The sequence below is a fragment of the Macrobrachium rosenbergii genome, chromosome 2, assembly GCF_040412425.1.
Source record: "Macrobrachium rosenbergii isolate ZJJX-2024 chromosome 2, ASM4041242v1, whole genome shotgun sequence".
Lineage (NCBI taxonomy): Eukaryota > Metazoa > Arthropoda > Malacostraca > Decapoda > Palaemonidae > Macrobrachium > Macrobrachium rosenbergii.
This window is the reverse complement of record NC_089742.1, coordinates 88,129,161-88,141,807: the sequence shown is the minus strand read 5'-3', so window position 1 is coordinate 88,141,807 and position 12,647 is coordinate 88,129,161. Positions and strand designations below refer to the sequence as shown.

General features: G+C 49.1%; 1 protein-coding gene across 1 annotated transcript; it reads right to left on the bottom strand.

The window, feature by feature from the left end:
* Nucleotides 1-9,666: 9,666 nt before the first annotated feature.
* LOC136843494 (uncharacterized) lies at nucleotides 9,667-10,386 on the bottom strand. Its single transcript, XM_067112033.1, has one exon. It carries the CDS (start codon nucleotides 10,384-10,386, stop codon nucleotides 9,667-9,669), a length of 720 nt encoding a protein of 239 aa, XP_066968134.1.
* Between the last annotated feature and the right edge of the window lie 2,261 nt (nucleotides 10,387-12,647).

Below are 12,647 nucleotides of genomic sequence, written 5' to 3'. Positions count from 1 at the left end.
GTGCCACACAGCAACAGAGATGGCTGGATACCTCAGACAATCCTCTGTAGTGGTATACCAGGGAAAGAGAGCAGTCTTCTGTGGTTGGTGTCGTAGACGTGGTTTCCCAAGCCCGAGCTACTGCTCAGCAGATCACGGACTTCCTCATCTTCCTTCGCCAAGAGAAGTTTCTCTCTGTATCAGCTGTGAAAGGTTATAGGGCCGCACTTGGCCTAGTGTTGCGACTGAAAAATGTAGATGTCTTCCTTTCTGGAGATTTCGCTACTGATATGAAGCTTCAAAAGGTCTTGCCACCCAGGGACCTCAGGCCCCCTGTGTGGAATGTGACTCTCGTTTTTGAGGAGCCTGACTAGTGCACTGTATGGTCTTTTACGAGAGTTGTCAGAAGGGATCTGACTCTCAAGATCATCTCCCTGCTTGCCCTGGCATCAGTGAAGAGAGTAGGAGAACTGCATGGACTTTCCTTCAGTGTTAAACACTTGAGAGGATGGGGATCAGTTACACTTGATTTCGTCCCGTATTTCATAGTGAAGACTCGGAACCCTTTGGTCCCTGAAGTTAGGTTCGAGTCCTTCACTATCCCCTCCCTAGAGGACTTTGTAGATAATGACCCAGACGAGATGCTACCTTGTCCTGTTAGAGTGCTGTGGCGCTATCTGAAGAGGACTCGTTATCTCCGGCCTGACTGTCAGTGACTCTTCATTACCACTGGCTCGTCCAAGAAAGAAGTGTCCAAGAACACAATATCTTTCCTGCTTCATGAGATGATCAAGAGAGCATACTTGCTGCTGGCGAAGACCTCATTGATACCTTCTGCTCGAGAGCTCCCAAAGTTAAGAGCATTGGTCCATCCCTTGCATTCCAGAAGAACCTGTCAGTTCCTCAGGTACTGAAAGTTGGGGTGTGGTCTCAACAGACCACTTACCTCTTTCAATCTTAAGGACATTGCCCACAAGTCCTTGGACACTTTTTCCCTGGGACCTGTGGTGGGTGCTCAACAAGTTGTGTAGCTTACCCAGCTCCTCCAATAGGACAGGGTTACATCTCACCAAAGATATTCGGTTGTGGAAGTGAGAATGACTGCAGGAGTGAATGGCCTCTCCTTTTTCTCTTTCCTTCTCATCCTTCCTCTCTTCCTTGGGCAGAGAGTGGACTCGAGACATTACATACTTGAACTGGCAGTCAATACAGATAAGTCTAAACATCGAGCTTCCGTTCTATTTTTCCTTCCAGGATTATAGAAGTGAACCCCCTCCTTCCTCTAGCAAGGGGAGGGAGGAGACCCTAACAATAAGACAAACCCGATACTTGTATTTGTCTTACTGTCTCAAACTCTTAAGGTTCATCCTAGACTATTTTCGTATGAAGTTACGTTTTCCTCCCTCATGCGAAGGCCCAGAAGTCTGACAATTGATCATACATTGTTACACCCCGATCAATTTGTCAGAGGCAGGTTTCTCTTCCTTGCTCTATTGACCAGGAAGAGAATCCCAGGTGTGGTGAACTCCAGTCAGTTCAAGAGACTCACTCAGATTCCTCCCTCCAACCAGTGAGTCTTCCTAATGTAAAGGACCAATGGTTTGTATATCGTGTAGGAACAAACCACAGTTTTTTTTAAAGCAAATTGTATTTTCCTAACTATACAAACCTGAGGTCGTTTACATTACATTTTTATGGTTGCCTCATGCCACCCCTCAATCTGCCACCTGGGTCAAAAGGCAAATTGGAATGTTTGCGTCCGGGCAGGCGGGACTCTCACCTACTGGACAGTAGTTAACTGCCTAACCACCTTGTCTGAAAGTTCGATGGCCATTTCCAGCTCTGCTGTAAGTAATTCCCAATGTAAAGGATCTTAGGTTTGTATAGTTAGGAAAAATACAATTTACTTTTAAAAATTGTGATTTTAAGAACCTGATGAACCACTCGGTAGGGATTCTTAACACTTGTCTGATCATCACCACACAGAGGACCAATCTAAATTTTAAAGTAAAGAAAGAGCTATGAAAAAGAGATAAAAGAAATAATAATACTCTGCAAGCTTAAAAGGAAGACCTGAAACACAGAAGAAATGACAGGATATGAAGAAGCATAATATAGGTAGAAACAGAAAGTATAGGTAAGAGTGAAAAAAGCAATTGAAGACTATGAATAAAAAAATAAGGAAAGACATAACAAAAGACAGACACAGGAAAGTAGAGTAAAGAAGAAAATTTAACATCAGATCCCGTAAAGATTCTGGTGGACAATATGCCAGAATGCAGAAAATCAAATCAAAGAAATGTGGAATGAGGATATAACAGATAAATAAACAGTGACTTAGAGGAGACTGTATCAAGATCCGTGGTGATCCTGAAATGTAGGGAATATCACATGTTCTTCCACAATGCACTGCAAGAGCACACAGACACAGTATTTATTTTTATTCTAAACGCCTGTCCAGACAAGCGGGCATGCCCACCGGGGAACAAGGTAGATGAGAAAATTCTGCCAGCTTACCCGTGAGTGTTGTCCAAATGGCAGAGCTTGTAAAGACATCTGTAAAGTCATTCGCCAGCGCTTGTGCCGAGGCCCTGCTCTCCAGCTGGATCAGCCGCTTCGGCATCCCAGACCACATCACAACCGACAGGGGTCCCGCTTTCCTGTCCGACCAGGGTCTGCCCTGGCTCGGGCTGCTGGGACAACGATCACACCACCACGGTTTACAACCCAGCGCCAACGGCTTGGTCAAGAGGTTTCATAGGTCCCTGAAGGCGTCCCTTTGGCCCGCTGCACCGCCGAGACTGGAAGTATCAGCTGCCGTGGGTCCTCCTCGGGTTAAACCGCCCCAGGGCTGATGGCACCCGTCCGCAGCTGAGAAAAACCCACGCGAGTCCTCCCTCGTGGTCCCGGGTGAGCTCGTGACAGAGGATCGCCACAACCCATCGATCCAGAGGCTTCGCGACATAGTCGGCAAGTTTGCCCCCTGCAAGCGGACATATAACCACAGGTCGGCCACCTTCACGCCGCCCGGGTGGCCTCCACCACCCACATCTTCGTCAGGATGACGCCCGCCCGCCTGCCACTGACCAGGCCCCAGGTACCCTTCCGCTTGTTGGAGCGGAACACCGGCGCCCTGCTCGCACTTCACAGGAGGAACGACTGGGTGTCAATTGACCGGTCAAGCCGCCCTCCCTGGAGGGAGGACACAGACGTCACCGCATCGCACCTTCCGCCTGCTCAGCCTTTCACCACAGCCGGGCCCTCAGAAGGGGCAGGCATGCGGCGGCCCCTAAAAGCCCGCCCACACCTGCAGTCAAGCAAACCCACACAGAGGGCGTTCCCCCGATGTCCTCACGCAGCCGGGCCCCCTGCAGTGCCCCAGCAGATACACCAACTAATCAAATGTTACCCACATCTTGGGGGGGGGAGTATTTGTAAAGACATCTGTAAAGTCATTCGTGAAGTCTCTGCTAAAAGTGTTAGTTGTAAAGTCTCTGCTGAGGAAGTTTTCTATGGTGACGTCCCATTTTCTTTGCCTACAATTAGTCATGCCTAACGTGCCAGGTCACACAAAGTTCATTGCCTACAATTAGTCACGCCTAACGCGCCAGGTCACACAAAGTTCAATCATTTAAACTATGTATATATTTTGTTTACCTGCTGTCAAAAATGTATCACGTGTTTCTTCTTTCACAGGCATCAAGATTGTATCCAATTCCATTTCTGTCTGTTCTTACATTGTAAAGTGTACTGGTTTGCTGTTATTTATTATCGACCTCAGGTCACTGAGGTTTCCATTGTATTCTGCGGCGCGACGCCAGTCTGCCGCTATATAAACTGCCTGGATCATGAATAAAGCAGCAGTAACCTTATCCTGCTCGTTTCTTTCGCACCTCTTAAAAGCTGACTAATGAACGGGTGTGCCCAATGATGCCAGTACCTTGTTGAGTGTTGTACAAAACACATGGTGGCCAGTACTGCTCAGAAAAAGAAACTATTGTGCACCACAATAACTGGCGTATGTATAACGAAAAAGATGAGAATGTGGTGCAAAGATTGGCTAAATAGGAGAGATGTTTACGATATGAGAATGAGTCACGTCATAAACATCTCTCCTATTCAGCCAATCTTTGCACCAAGCAACAGAGAGAGAGAGAGAGAGAGAGAGAGAGAGGAATTCGAATAGATATAAAGTGACTGTTGTGAAATCTAAACACAACAAAGCTGTTTCTTGCTTATGCTATTAGCTATAGGATTGCGAAGGATGTTGAGAAAGTCTACAATGTAGGGAAGGCTCAATGAGACAACAGTTTTTAAAATGTTGAACTATAAACTACTTTATTTACACAATTATTTACATACAAACACTCATCACTAACAAAAGCATGAATAACGGAATTCCCCCAGCTAAATTATATCTCAAATAGCAAATGAATCACACAGCACACGGGAGGCCAACACAGGCTTCGTACGTTATTCAAAATGTTAACTACCAAGATATTCAGCTTTCATCTCAGGCACTGAATCATAAGTTTTCAAAAAGTTGTCTACATAAAATGACTTCATCAGCTCTTCTCTCCCATTGTCCCTTAGATGTGTGTGTAACACCTGTTGCAGAAGGTGCAGACTGGTGGTGACACCAAAAACCACCACTCTGAAGGCGTAGGTTGACATTTTACCAGGCTCCTGTTGCCAAAGAAATTGTACGTACTTACGATCTGCGGGGTGTAGTAGGACTCAGAGGAAGGCCTTACTGATACTGTGAGAGAGGTGCGAAATAATGAGCAGGAAAACAAGTACTGCTGGTTTATTGATGAAGCGACCCACTTATAAAGTGGTGTGCGGACGCCTGCGTACAACACAGAGACTGCCGGTACAAAAATTTATGGGTGACCTGGGGCCAAACTATTTCTCTACACAAAACAGGACAGGTACATACAGAAAACATAATGATTAACAATGACTGGTTAGACATAGAAATACTCTGTCATATATACGTGGTACAATACCAAATGAACAGGTAATAAATATACAATTCATAATAATGATAATAAAATTGTGTCCGCACCTCAGAAAACGGGGTGTTCATTCCAGAGAACCCGTTGAGCAGGGACTTTACATAACCCCCACCCCAAGACGTTCGGAATCAACGCCTGATCAAATTCAGGCATCTGCTGGGGCGGCGGAGGGGGGGCCGCTTTACGCTTGATGCCAGCTGGATGGGGTGGTTGTCTCTCTTCGCCCTGTGGAGGGTGTTGGGGTGTCCTCCTGTCTGGTCCCGGGCTTTCAGTGAAGCCTGACGTTTTCCTGCGGGGGCGGGCTGGGTGCTGCCATCTCCTGCGGGGCTTTGGGAATTGCCCCAACGTCTTCCCTCTCAAAATGGGGGCCCTGAGGCGGTCTATCGACACCCAGTCTTCCTTTCTCTGTGGCACCTGCTACCCGAATGCTTCTCCTTTTCCTCTCAAGCATGAGGAAAGGTCCCACCAGGCCTGGTTAAGGGTGGCCGTGATTCGTGTCCCTGGACGAAGACGTGGGTGGTGGAGGGGACAGACCAGGGGCATGAAGGGGACATCCTGTCGGTGTGTGTCACTGGCAGGGGGAGAACTTCCCAATCCTGTCGTGAGCTCTGCATTGTTAAAATCGTCCCTGTCCTCTGTGATGAGTCTTCCCAATCACTACCAGGATCTCCTGTCAGACTTTTTCTGCAGCCAGATGGGTTGCCAGTTGGCTCTGATGTGGTCCTAATCCCAAGGAGGACCCAGGGCAGCTGGTATTTCTAACTCTCCGAGGTGCAACGAGTCATGAAGGACGCCTTCAGGGACCTGTGGAACCTTTCCACCATTCCATTGGCTGTGGGGTTGTAGTTGGTGGTGCTGTGGTGAGTGGTCCCAAAGCAGGCGTGCCAGGGTGGTGCACAGCTCGGACAGGAAAGCGGGGCCCCTGTCCGTAGTTATGTGGTCCCGGACACAGAACCGGCTGATCCAGCTGGAGAGGAGGGCTTCTGTGCACGCACTGGAGGTGGCTTCTTCCATGGGCGTAGCTTCGGGCCACCTGGTCTAGACCTTGACCCTGGTGGAGTGGTCGATGATTGTTAGAAGGTATCTTGCTCCTCCTGATGGGGGAAGAGGACCCACTACGTCGACGTGGATGTCCCCAAAACGTCTCCTCGGCTGGGGAAAATCGCCCACTCCAGACTCGGTGTGCCACCCTACTTTGCTGGCCTGGCACTGTGTGCACTGCCTTGCCCAGGCTGTCGTGTCCTTCCGTATGCCATGCCAGACGAACTTCTCTGATAGCAGTCTGGCCGTCGTCCTACTAGAGGGGTGGGACAGTTCGTGGATGATGTCGAAGAACAGCCGATGACGGGAGGCGGGCACCAGCGGGCAGGGGCAGCCAGTACTCACGTTGCTCAGCAGTGTTGACCCTCCAGGGCCAAGGGGCACGTCCTTCCACTCCAGCGATGTGACGGCTGTGCGTTTAAGCTGGGGTCTCTGGATCGGTGGCTTGTTCGCGGACGAGTTCCTCGTAGTCAATTCCGAGCTGCACTGTGTTGATTTCGATCCTTGAGAGCGCCTACTGGGTTCTTCTTGCTGGGGAGGTATTTGATTGTGCAGGTGAACTCCGCGACGGCTGCACGGTGCTGCTGCTGCCTGGAGGACCATGCATCCCCCAGCTTCGTGAAGGCGTGGATCAGTGGTTGGTGGTCCTCCAAATTGTGAAGGGCGTACCCTCCAGGAGGAACTTGAAGTGGTGTACCGCCTGGTACACTGCGAAGAGTTCCCTGTCGAAGGTGCTGTAGCGGGACTTGGTGGGGCTGAGTTTCCCGCTGAAGAAGGCGATGGGCTGAGGGGTTCCGTTGATGACTTGTTCCTGGACAGCCCCGCAGGCAACGTTGCTGGCGTCCGTCATCAGCTGGAAGGGGGCCGCTGGGGTCCTGGTGGGCCAAAGCTGTTGCCCTGGTGAGGGCGGCCTTCGCCAGGGAGAAGGTCTTCGGACGACCCTTGAGGACCTCCGTCAGGGGGGCCATGGTGTGCACAATCCCCGGGATGAATCTCCTGTAGTAGCTGACCATTCCGAGGAATTCTTGTATGGCCCTGATGGAAGTAGGGGTGGGGAACTCATGACAGCCTCGACCTTCGGCGACACTGGGCGGACGCCTCCTGGGGATATCTCGTGGCCTAGGAATTCCACCTTCTTGATGCTGAAGGTGCACTCGTCGAACCTGACGACAAGGCCACTCTCCTGCAGGCGCTGCAGGACCTTCCGGATGTGCCGTAGGTGTTCCTTGTGGGATCTGGAAAAAATTAGGATATCATCGACGTAGCAGACGCAGAAGTCCAGGTCCCCCAGGATGCTGTCCATCAGCCTCTGGAAGGTCGCGCCCGTGTTCCTCATACCGAAGGTGAAGAAGGCGAAGATGTAGGACCCGAAAGGCATGACAATGGCGGTTTTGGGGGTGTTTCCTGGAGCTACTGGTACCTGAAAATATGATTTAAAGAGATCAAATTTTGAGAATATTTTGGCCCTGTGGAAGGAGGCCAAGCTAGGGTCTGCATGTTTGGTAGAGGGTAGTGTAGGGTTCTGTAGCGAGGTTGAGCCGCCAGTAGTCGCCTTGCCAGGGTCTCCAGGTGCCATCCGCTTGCACCATGTGAAGGGGGGGAGGCCATGGGTTGGGAGCCTTCTGCATATGCCCATCTGTTCCATCTCGGCAAAGGCCTTCTTGACCTCCTGAAGGTGCTGTGGGGGAAGCCTCTGGAACTTGGCATGCATGGGGGTGCCCTTTGTCTTGATGTGATGATACATCCAGTGTTTGGGAAGGGCCCCCAGCACCTGAGGAAGCTCAGGTTTGAAAATCTCCGGGAATTCCTTCAGGAGAGAGCCATACTGGTGGGGCGTGACGGAACAGATTGTGGGCTCCCTGGGCCCTGGCGACAAGGGCAGGGAGCAGGACTCGGTGTCCAGCAGGCTCTTGCAGCCGACGTCGACTGCCAGTCCGAAGTGGGTGAGGAAATCTGCACCCAGGAGCAGGGTCCTAACGTCTGCAACGATGAAGTTCCACCTGTACCTCCAGCCAAGGATGGAGAACGACAGGAACCTGGTGCCGTAGGAGAGGATGGGAGACCCGTTGGCAGTAGTCAGGGAGGCAGCCGGGTCCAGCGGACGTCTGCGGTCCTCTCTGGAAGGCGGGAACACTGACTGCATGGACCCGGTGTTGATCAGCATCATCTTGCCAGAGATAGTGTCGTGGACGTAGAAGCCTACTGGTGCAGGGCCCCTGGGTGTTTCAGATGCAATGGTGGCCTGTGAGGGTGCCCTCTGCCTCCCCCATTTTTTGGATGGGAGAAAAGGCAGGGGGCTTCACAATTCCGGGCAGCTTTCCCGAACTCTGGTGGTAATAGCAAAGTCCCAGCCTCTCCCTCTTCCTGTTGATGACGTTGATGCCCCTCTGTGGTGGGGTCCTCCGGCTGGAGGCAGTTGATGGTGTTTGCTGGTGTGGGACACCGGGCATGCCCTCGTGGAGTCCGTCCAGCTGCTTTCAAAATTAGCTGATAAGGTCCTTGACCGGCAGGGTGTATGCTTCTGTGATCAGCCCACGGACCTCTGGGAGAAGCTGCAACAGGAAGATCTCCCTCAACCGGCTGATCTCTTTGTGCCTGCCGCTGCTGTCAGTCTCGGGGAGAAGGAGGAGGAGGTCCTGGAGGGTATGCCACGTTTCCAAGAGGTTTGTGCCCTGCCGGGGGTTGAGGTTGAGGTTGAGGGCACGGGCGGCTCTCTCGGAGACCGGCAGGGAGCAGGTCTTGACGAGAGTGGCCTTTAACTCCTGGAAGGTGGCGGGGTTTGACATTGTCATTAACCATGGGGCAACCTTCTTGTATATCTCCTCTGGGAGGGCGGTGATGGCGATGTCCGCCTTCAACACCTCGTCGGTCAGGCCTGCCACCCTAAATTGCCCCTTGACTCTGTAGAGCCAGGACGCTGCATTCTGATGGGTGAATGGCGGCAGCCTTATGCTGAGGGCCTCCTTGGTTGGTCCGTTGGGAGGGGCATCAGAATGAGCAGGCACCGCGTGAGGAGCGCGCAGAAGGGGGTTAAATTCGAGGGAGACATCTGCCTCAGAAGTTCGCAGTTATTTGAACATGGTTGGGGATGTCTGTGCCATGCTCATTCCGTACTCACTTAGAGTGTGAGGGAACACTCATGTCAATACACGCCCAAGCGTATCTGTGGTGGCTTTGGCACGACGCCAGTGATTTGCCGACGAATGCTTTGTTAGAGCACAGTAGTTAGTCTGTTAGGGCGTGGGTTGGTTCATCGGGCCAAGACTAAGTCGCCGTTTGGGTCCATTAATGGTTCCGGGTACCACTCTGGGGGTCACCACTGTGAGAGAGGTGCAAAATAATGAGCAGGAAGACAAGTACTGCTGGTTTATTGATGAAGCAACCCACTTATAGAGCAGCGGGCAGACGTCTGCGTATACTCAGAGACAGCGAGTACAAAAATTTACAAGTGACCTGAGGTCAAACTATTTCTCTACACAAAACAGGACAGGTACATAAGAAAACACTGATTAACAATGACTGGTTAGACATAAAAATACTCTGTCACATATACGTGGTACAAGGCCAAATGAACAGGTAATAAATATACAATACATAATAATGATAATAAAAGTGTGTCCGTCTGACCCTAGGTCACACGTGAAGGCACTGCAGAAAACGGGATGTTCATTACAGAGAACCCGTTGAGCGGGGACTTTACAATATCACTAATGACAGCATAGGAGTTCGTTCGGAATCTCAACACATCACACAGAAGCTCGACCAAATTCGGGCCAGCATACAGGCAGTTGTTCAGGGACAATTCACCCTTACGCTTAGGAGACGCATTGAAAACAATGCGCAATGGAGTTGTGCTACTCTCTTCCCTCACGCCAAAGTGAGGCGTAAAATATCCATTGTTTTGGGGGTCAGAAACTTCTTCAGTGAAGCCTGAGCTCAAATAAGTATCAAGGACTCGCTGGTACGACTCTCTGTACCCAGGATCCTTCTGAAACTGCTTTTCCAAAGCACCAAGCTGCATGGCAGCATTACAGTAATTGTTACTCGGAAGTTGCGTCCCTTTGAAAGGTAACCTAACCTGATAACCCAATCGCGTCTTCACTACGCTCTGTTGCACCTGTATCATCGCAGTTTTCTCTGACTCGGTGAATTGTTCATCAGTGGAAATACCCAGGGTGTCCAGTCTCCACCAACAATCAACATCACATTCATTTTCTATGATTCTGTGGACTCTCAACGAGCACACATTTGATTTCACAACACCTTGCAGTGCCCATTGCGGTGTTTTCCCGTAGGGGGCTACGCTATTATGAGTAAAGAACAAATTTACACCATCTATCCTTTCCATTCCAGTCACAAAATAACCAAAATAGTCTGCTCCAATGAGAAAATTGATGTCTTTCAGCCAATCACTTGATCGCTTTACTGTCAGCTAATGTGTATCCCTTACCTTCCAGTTGTTTTTTGATGTTTACTAATCCCAAATTATGAATGGGGGTATTAACATGATCATGAACCACTAACTTTACTCTAACCACGTGTTTTCCCAGATGAATTCTACCACCAACTATCTCGTATTCTCCCATGACTGATTGAGAAGCAAAGGCGGGTAAATTTAAATTTACTTTTCTTATTACTTTCAATCTCAATTTACGAGCCAATGATGTTGAAATAAAGCTCCTCTGGCTACCAGTATCCAAAAACATCCTGGTAGTAACTGGTTGTTTCTGATTATACATAACTACTGTAGCGGTGGAAGGTTTTTCATTTATTTCACTTTTGCTTTGATCACTTCGATCGGAACTGGCTACAACGGTTGATCGAGTTCGATTCACACATTTTCCTTGGGAGGATTCAGGGGTGACTGTGACAGTCTTTCCGTGTTGGACTACTGGTCGGGCGATTGTTTGGTGGAACAGACTCGGGTGTGTATGGTTAGAACGATTTCCCGAGAACTCATTATGAGACAATTGCTGCCACTCCCTTCACAAGTGAGGTGGTGATGCCTTTCATTGCAGAGTTTACAAGTTCGTCTACTGGGGCATTGATGACTCGCATGTCCTGTAGCTAATCAATTAAAACATTTGCAATTGAGTATGAGCTGGCGCTTTTTGGTGGCAGCACTGGAAAATTTGGTACATTGATACGCTGTGTGATTACAGTTACAGAATGGGCAATTCTCGGAGCGTGAGGTGCTCGAACGTACAGTTTCAGTTTGAACATTAACTGAAAGATCCTCTCCCTTCTGGGGGGCATCATTCTCACATGAATGAATTATGTAAACGATAGCAGAATACATTTCGTCAAGATTAAAGTCACACTTTCTCAAATGATCAGCAATGCGATGATGCACGTCACCTTTTGATAGTTTCTGACACAATAGGTTTAGTAACATACCATGATCCAATCCTGCCCCACTGAGCCGCTTAATTTGTTCGGTAAGGGCAGCAACCTTAACTCTGAACGTCAGCAAATCCTGATTTATAAATCGGCTAACTTGCGGTGCAACACGACCAACGCTTGGTGCGTGTCACCATAGCTCTCTTTCAATCGCTTTCTTGCAATGGCATAATTTTGCACAGTTATACTCAGGCTGCTAATCAGTCTGAGGGGCTCTCCTTTCAACGATCCAGTTAGATAAATCTAGTCACGTCGTCTAGATCAGGTCGATCGTGAACTAGCACATTAAACAATTCTATGAAATTGCCTACTCGCTTCTCTCCCCACTGAAGGTGAGCAAGGGAATCTCCTTAAGTCGTGGCAATTCTTTCTTGTGTCGAACAGATTTCGATAGGGAACTTAATGTCAATGATCAAGGTTATAGCCTTACGAGCGCGGTCTAAGACTTTCTTAACTTCACTTTCAACTTCGGGGTCAATATTTACTAATGACTGCACGTACGCATCTTTAAGTACTTTCTCATCCGCTTTTACTCTATTAAGCGTTTCTTCACATACAGGCAGGGTATGATACTCGACGAGGTCTCGGTGTGCTTGGTCTAAAGTGTTTCGTAGTATGTTAGTTACAGCAGTAAAGAACTTAGGTTCTGTGTAGTTCGTCATGTTGGTGGAAGAAGGGTGATCGAATAGACTTTTTCATCAACCTTCGCAATCCTATAGCTAATAACATCAGCATGAAACAAGGCGTTGTGATTAGATTTCACAACATTTTTGGTCCGAACCGGATTGCAAGGACGAGAGCGATCTTCAACTGTTGTGCTAGTGAGGTTATGGTATTTTAACGTGTTAGGCCAAGGCATTCGCAACTGCCCGATAGAATCCTTGATGCTGAAGTGACTGAGATCGAGTTAATTGACCCTGAAGTTGAAAGTGAAGTTAAGAAAGTCTTAGACTGCGCTCGTAAGGCTAAAATCCTTAATCACTGACAGAATAAGTTCCCTATCGAACTCTGTTCGACCCAAGAAAGAATTACCACCACTTAAGGAGATTTCCTTGCCCACCTTCAGTGGGGAGAGAAGCGAGTAGGCAATTTCACAGAACTGTTTAATGTGCTAGTTCGTGATCGACTTGATCTAGACGACGTGACTAGATTTACTTATCTAACTGGATCGTTGAAAGGAGAGCCCCTCAGACTGATAAGCAGCCTGAG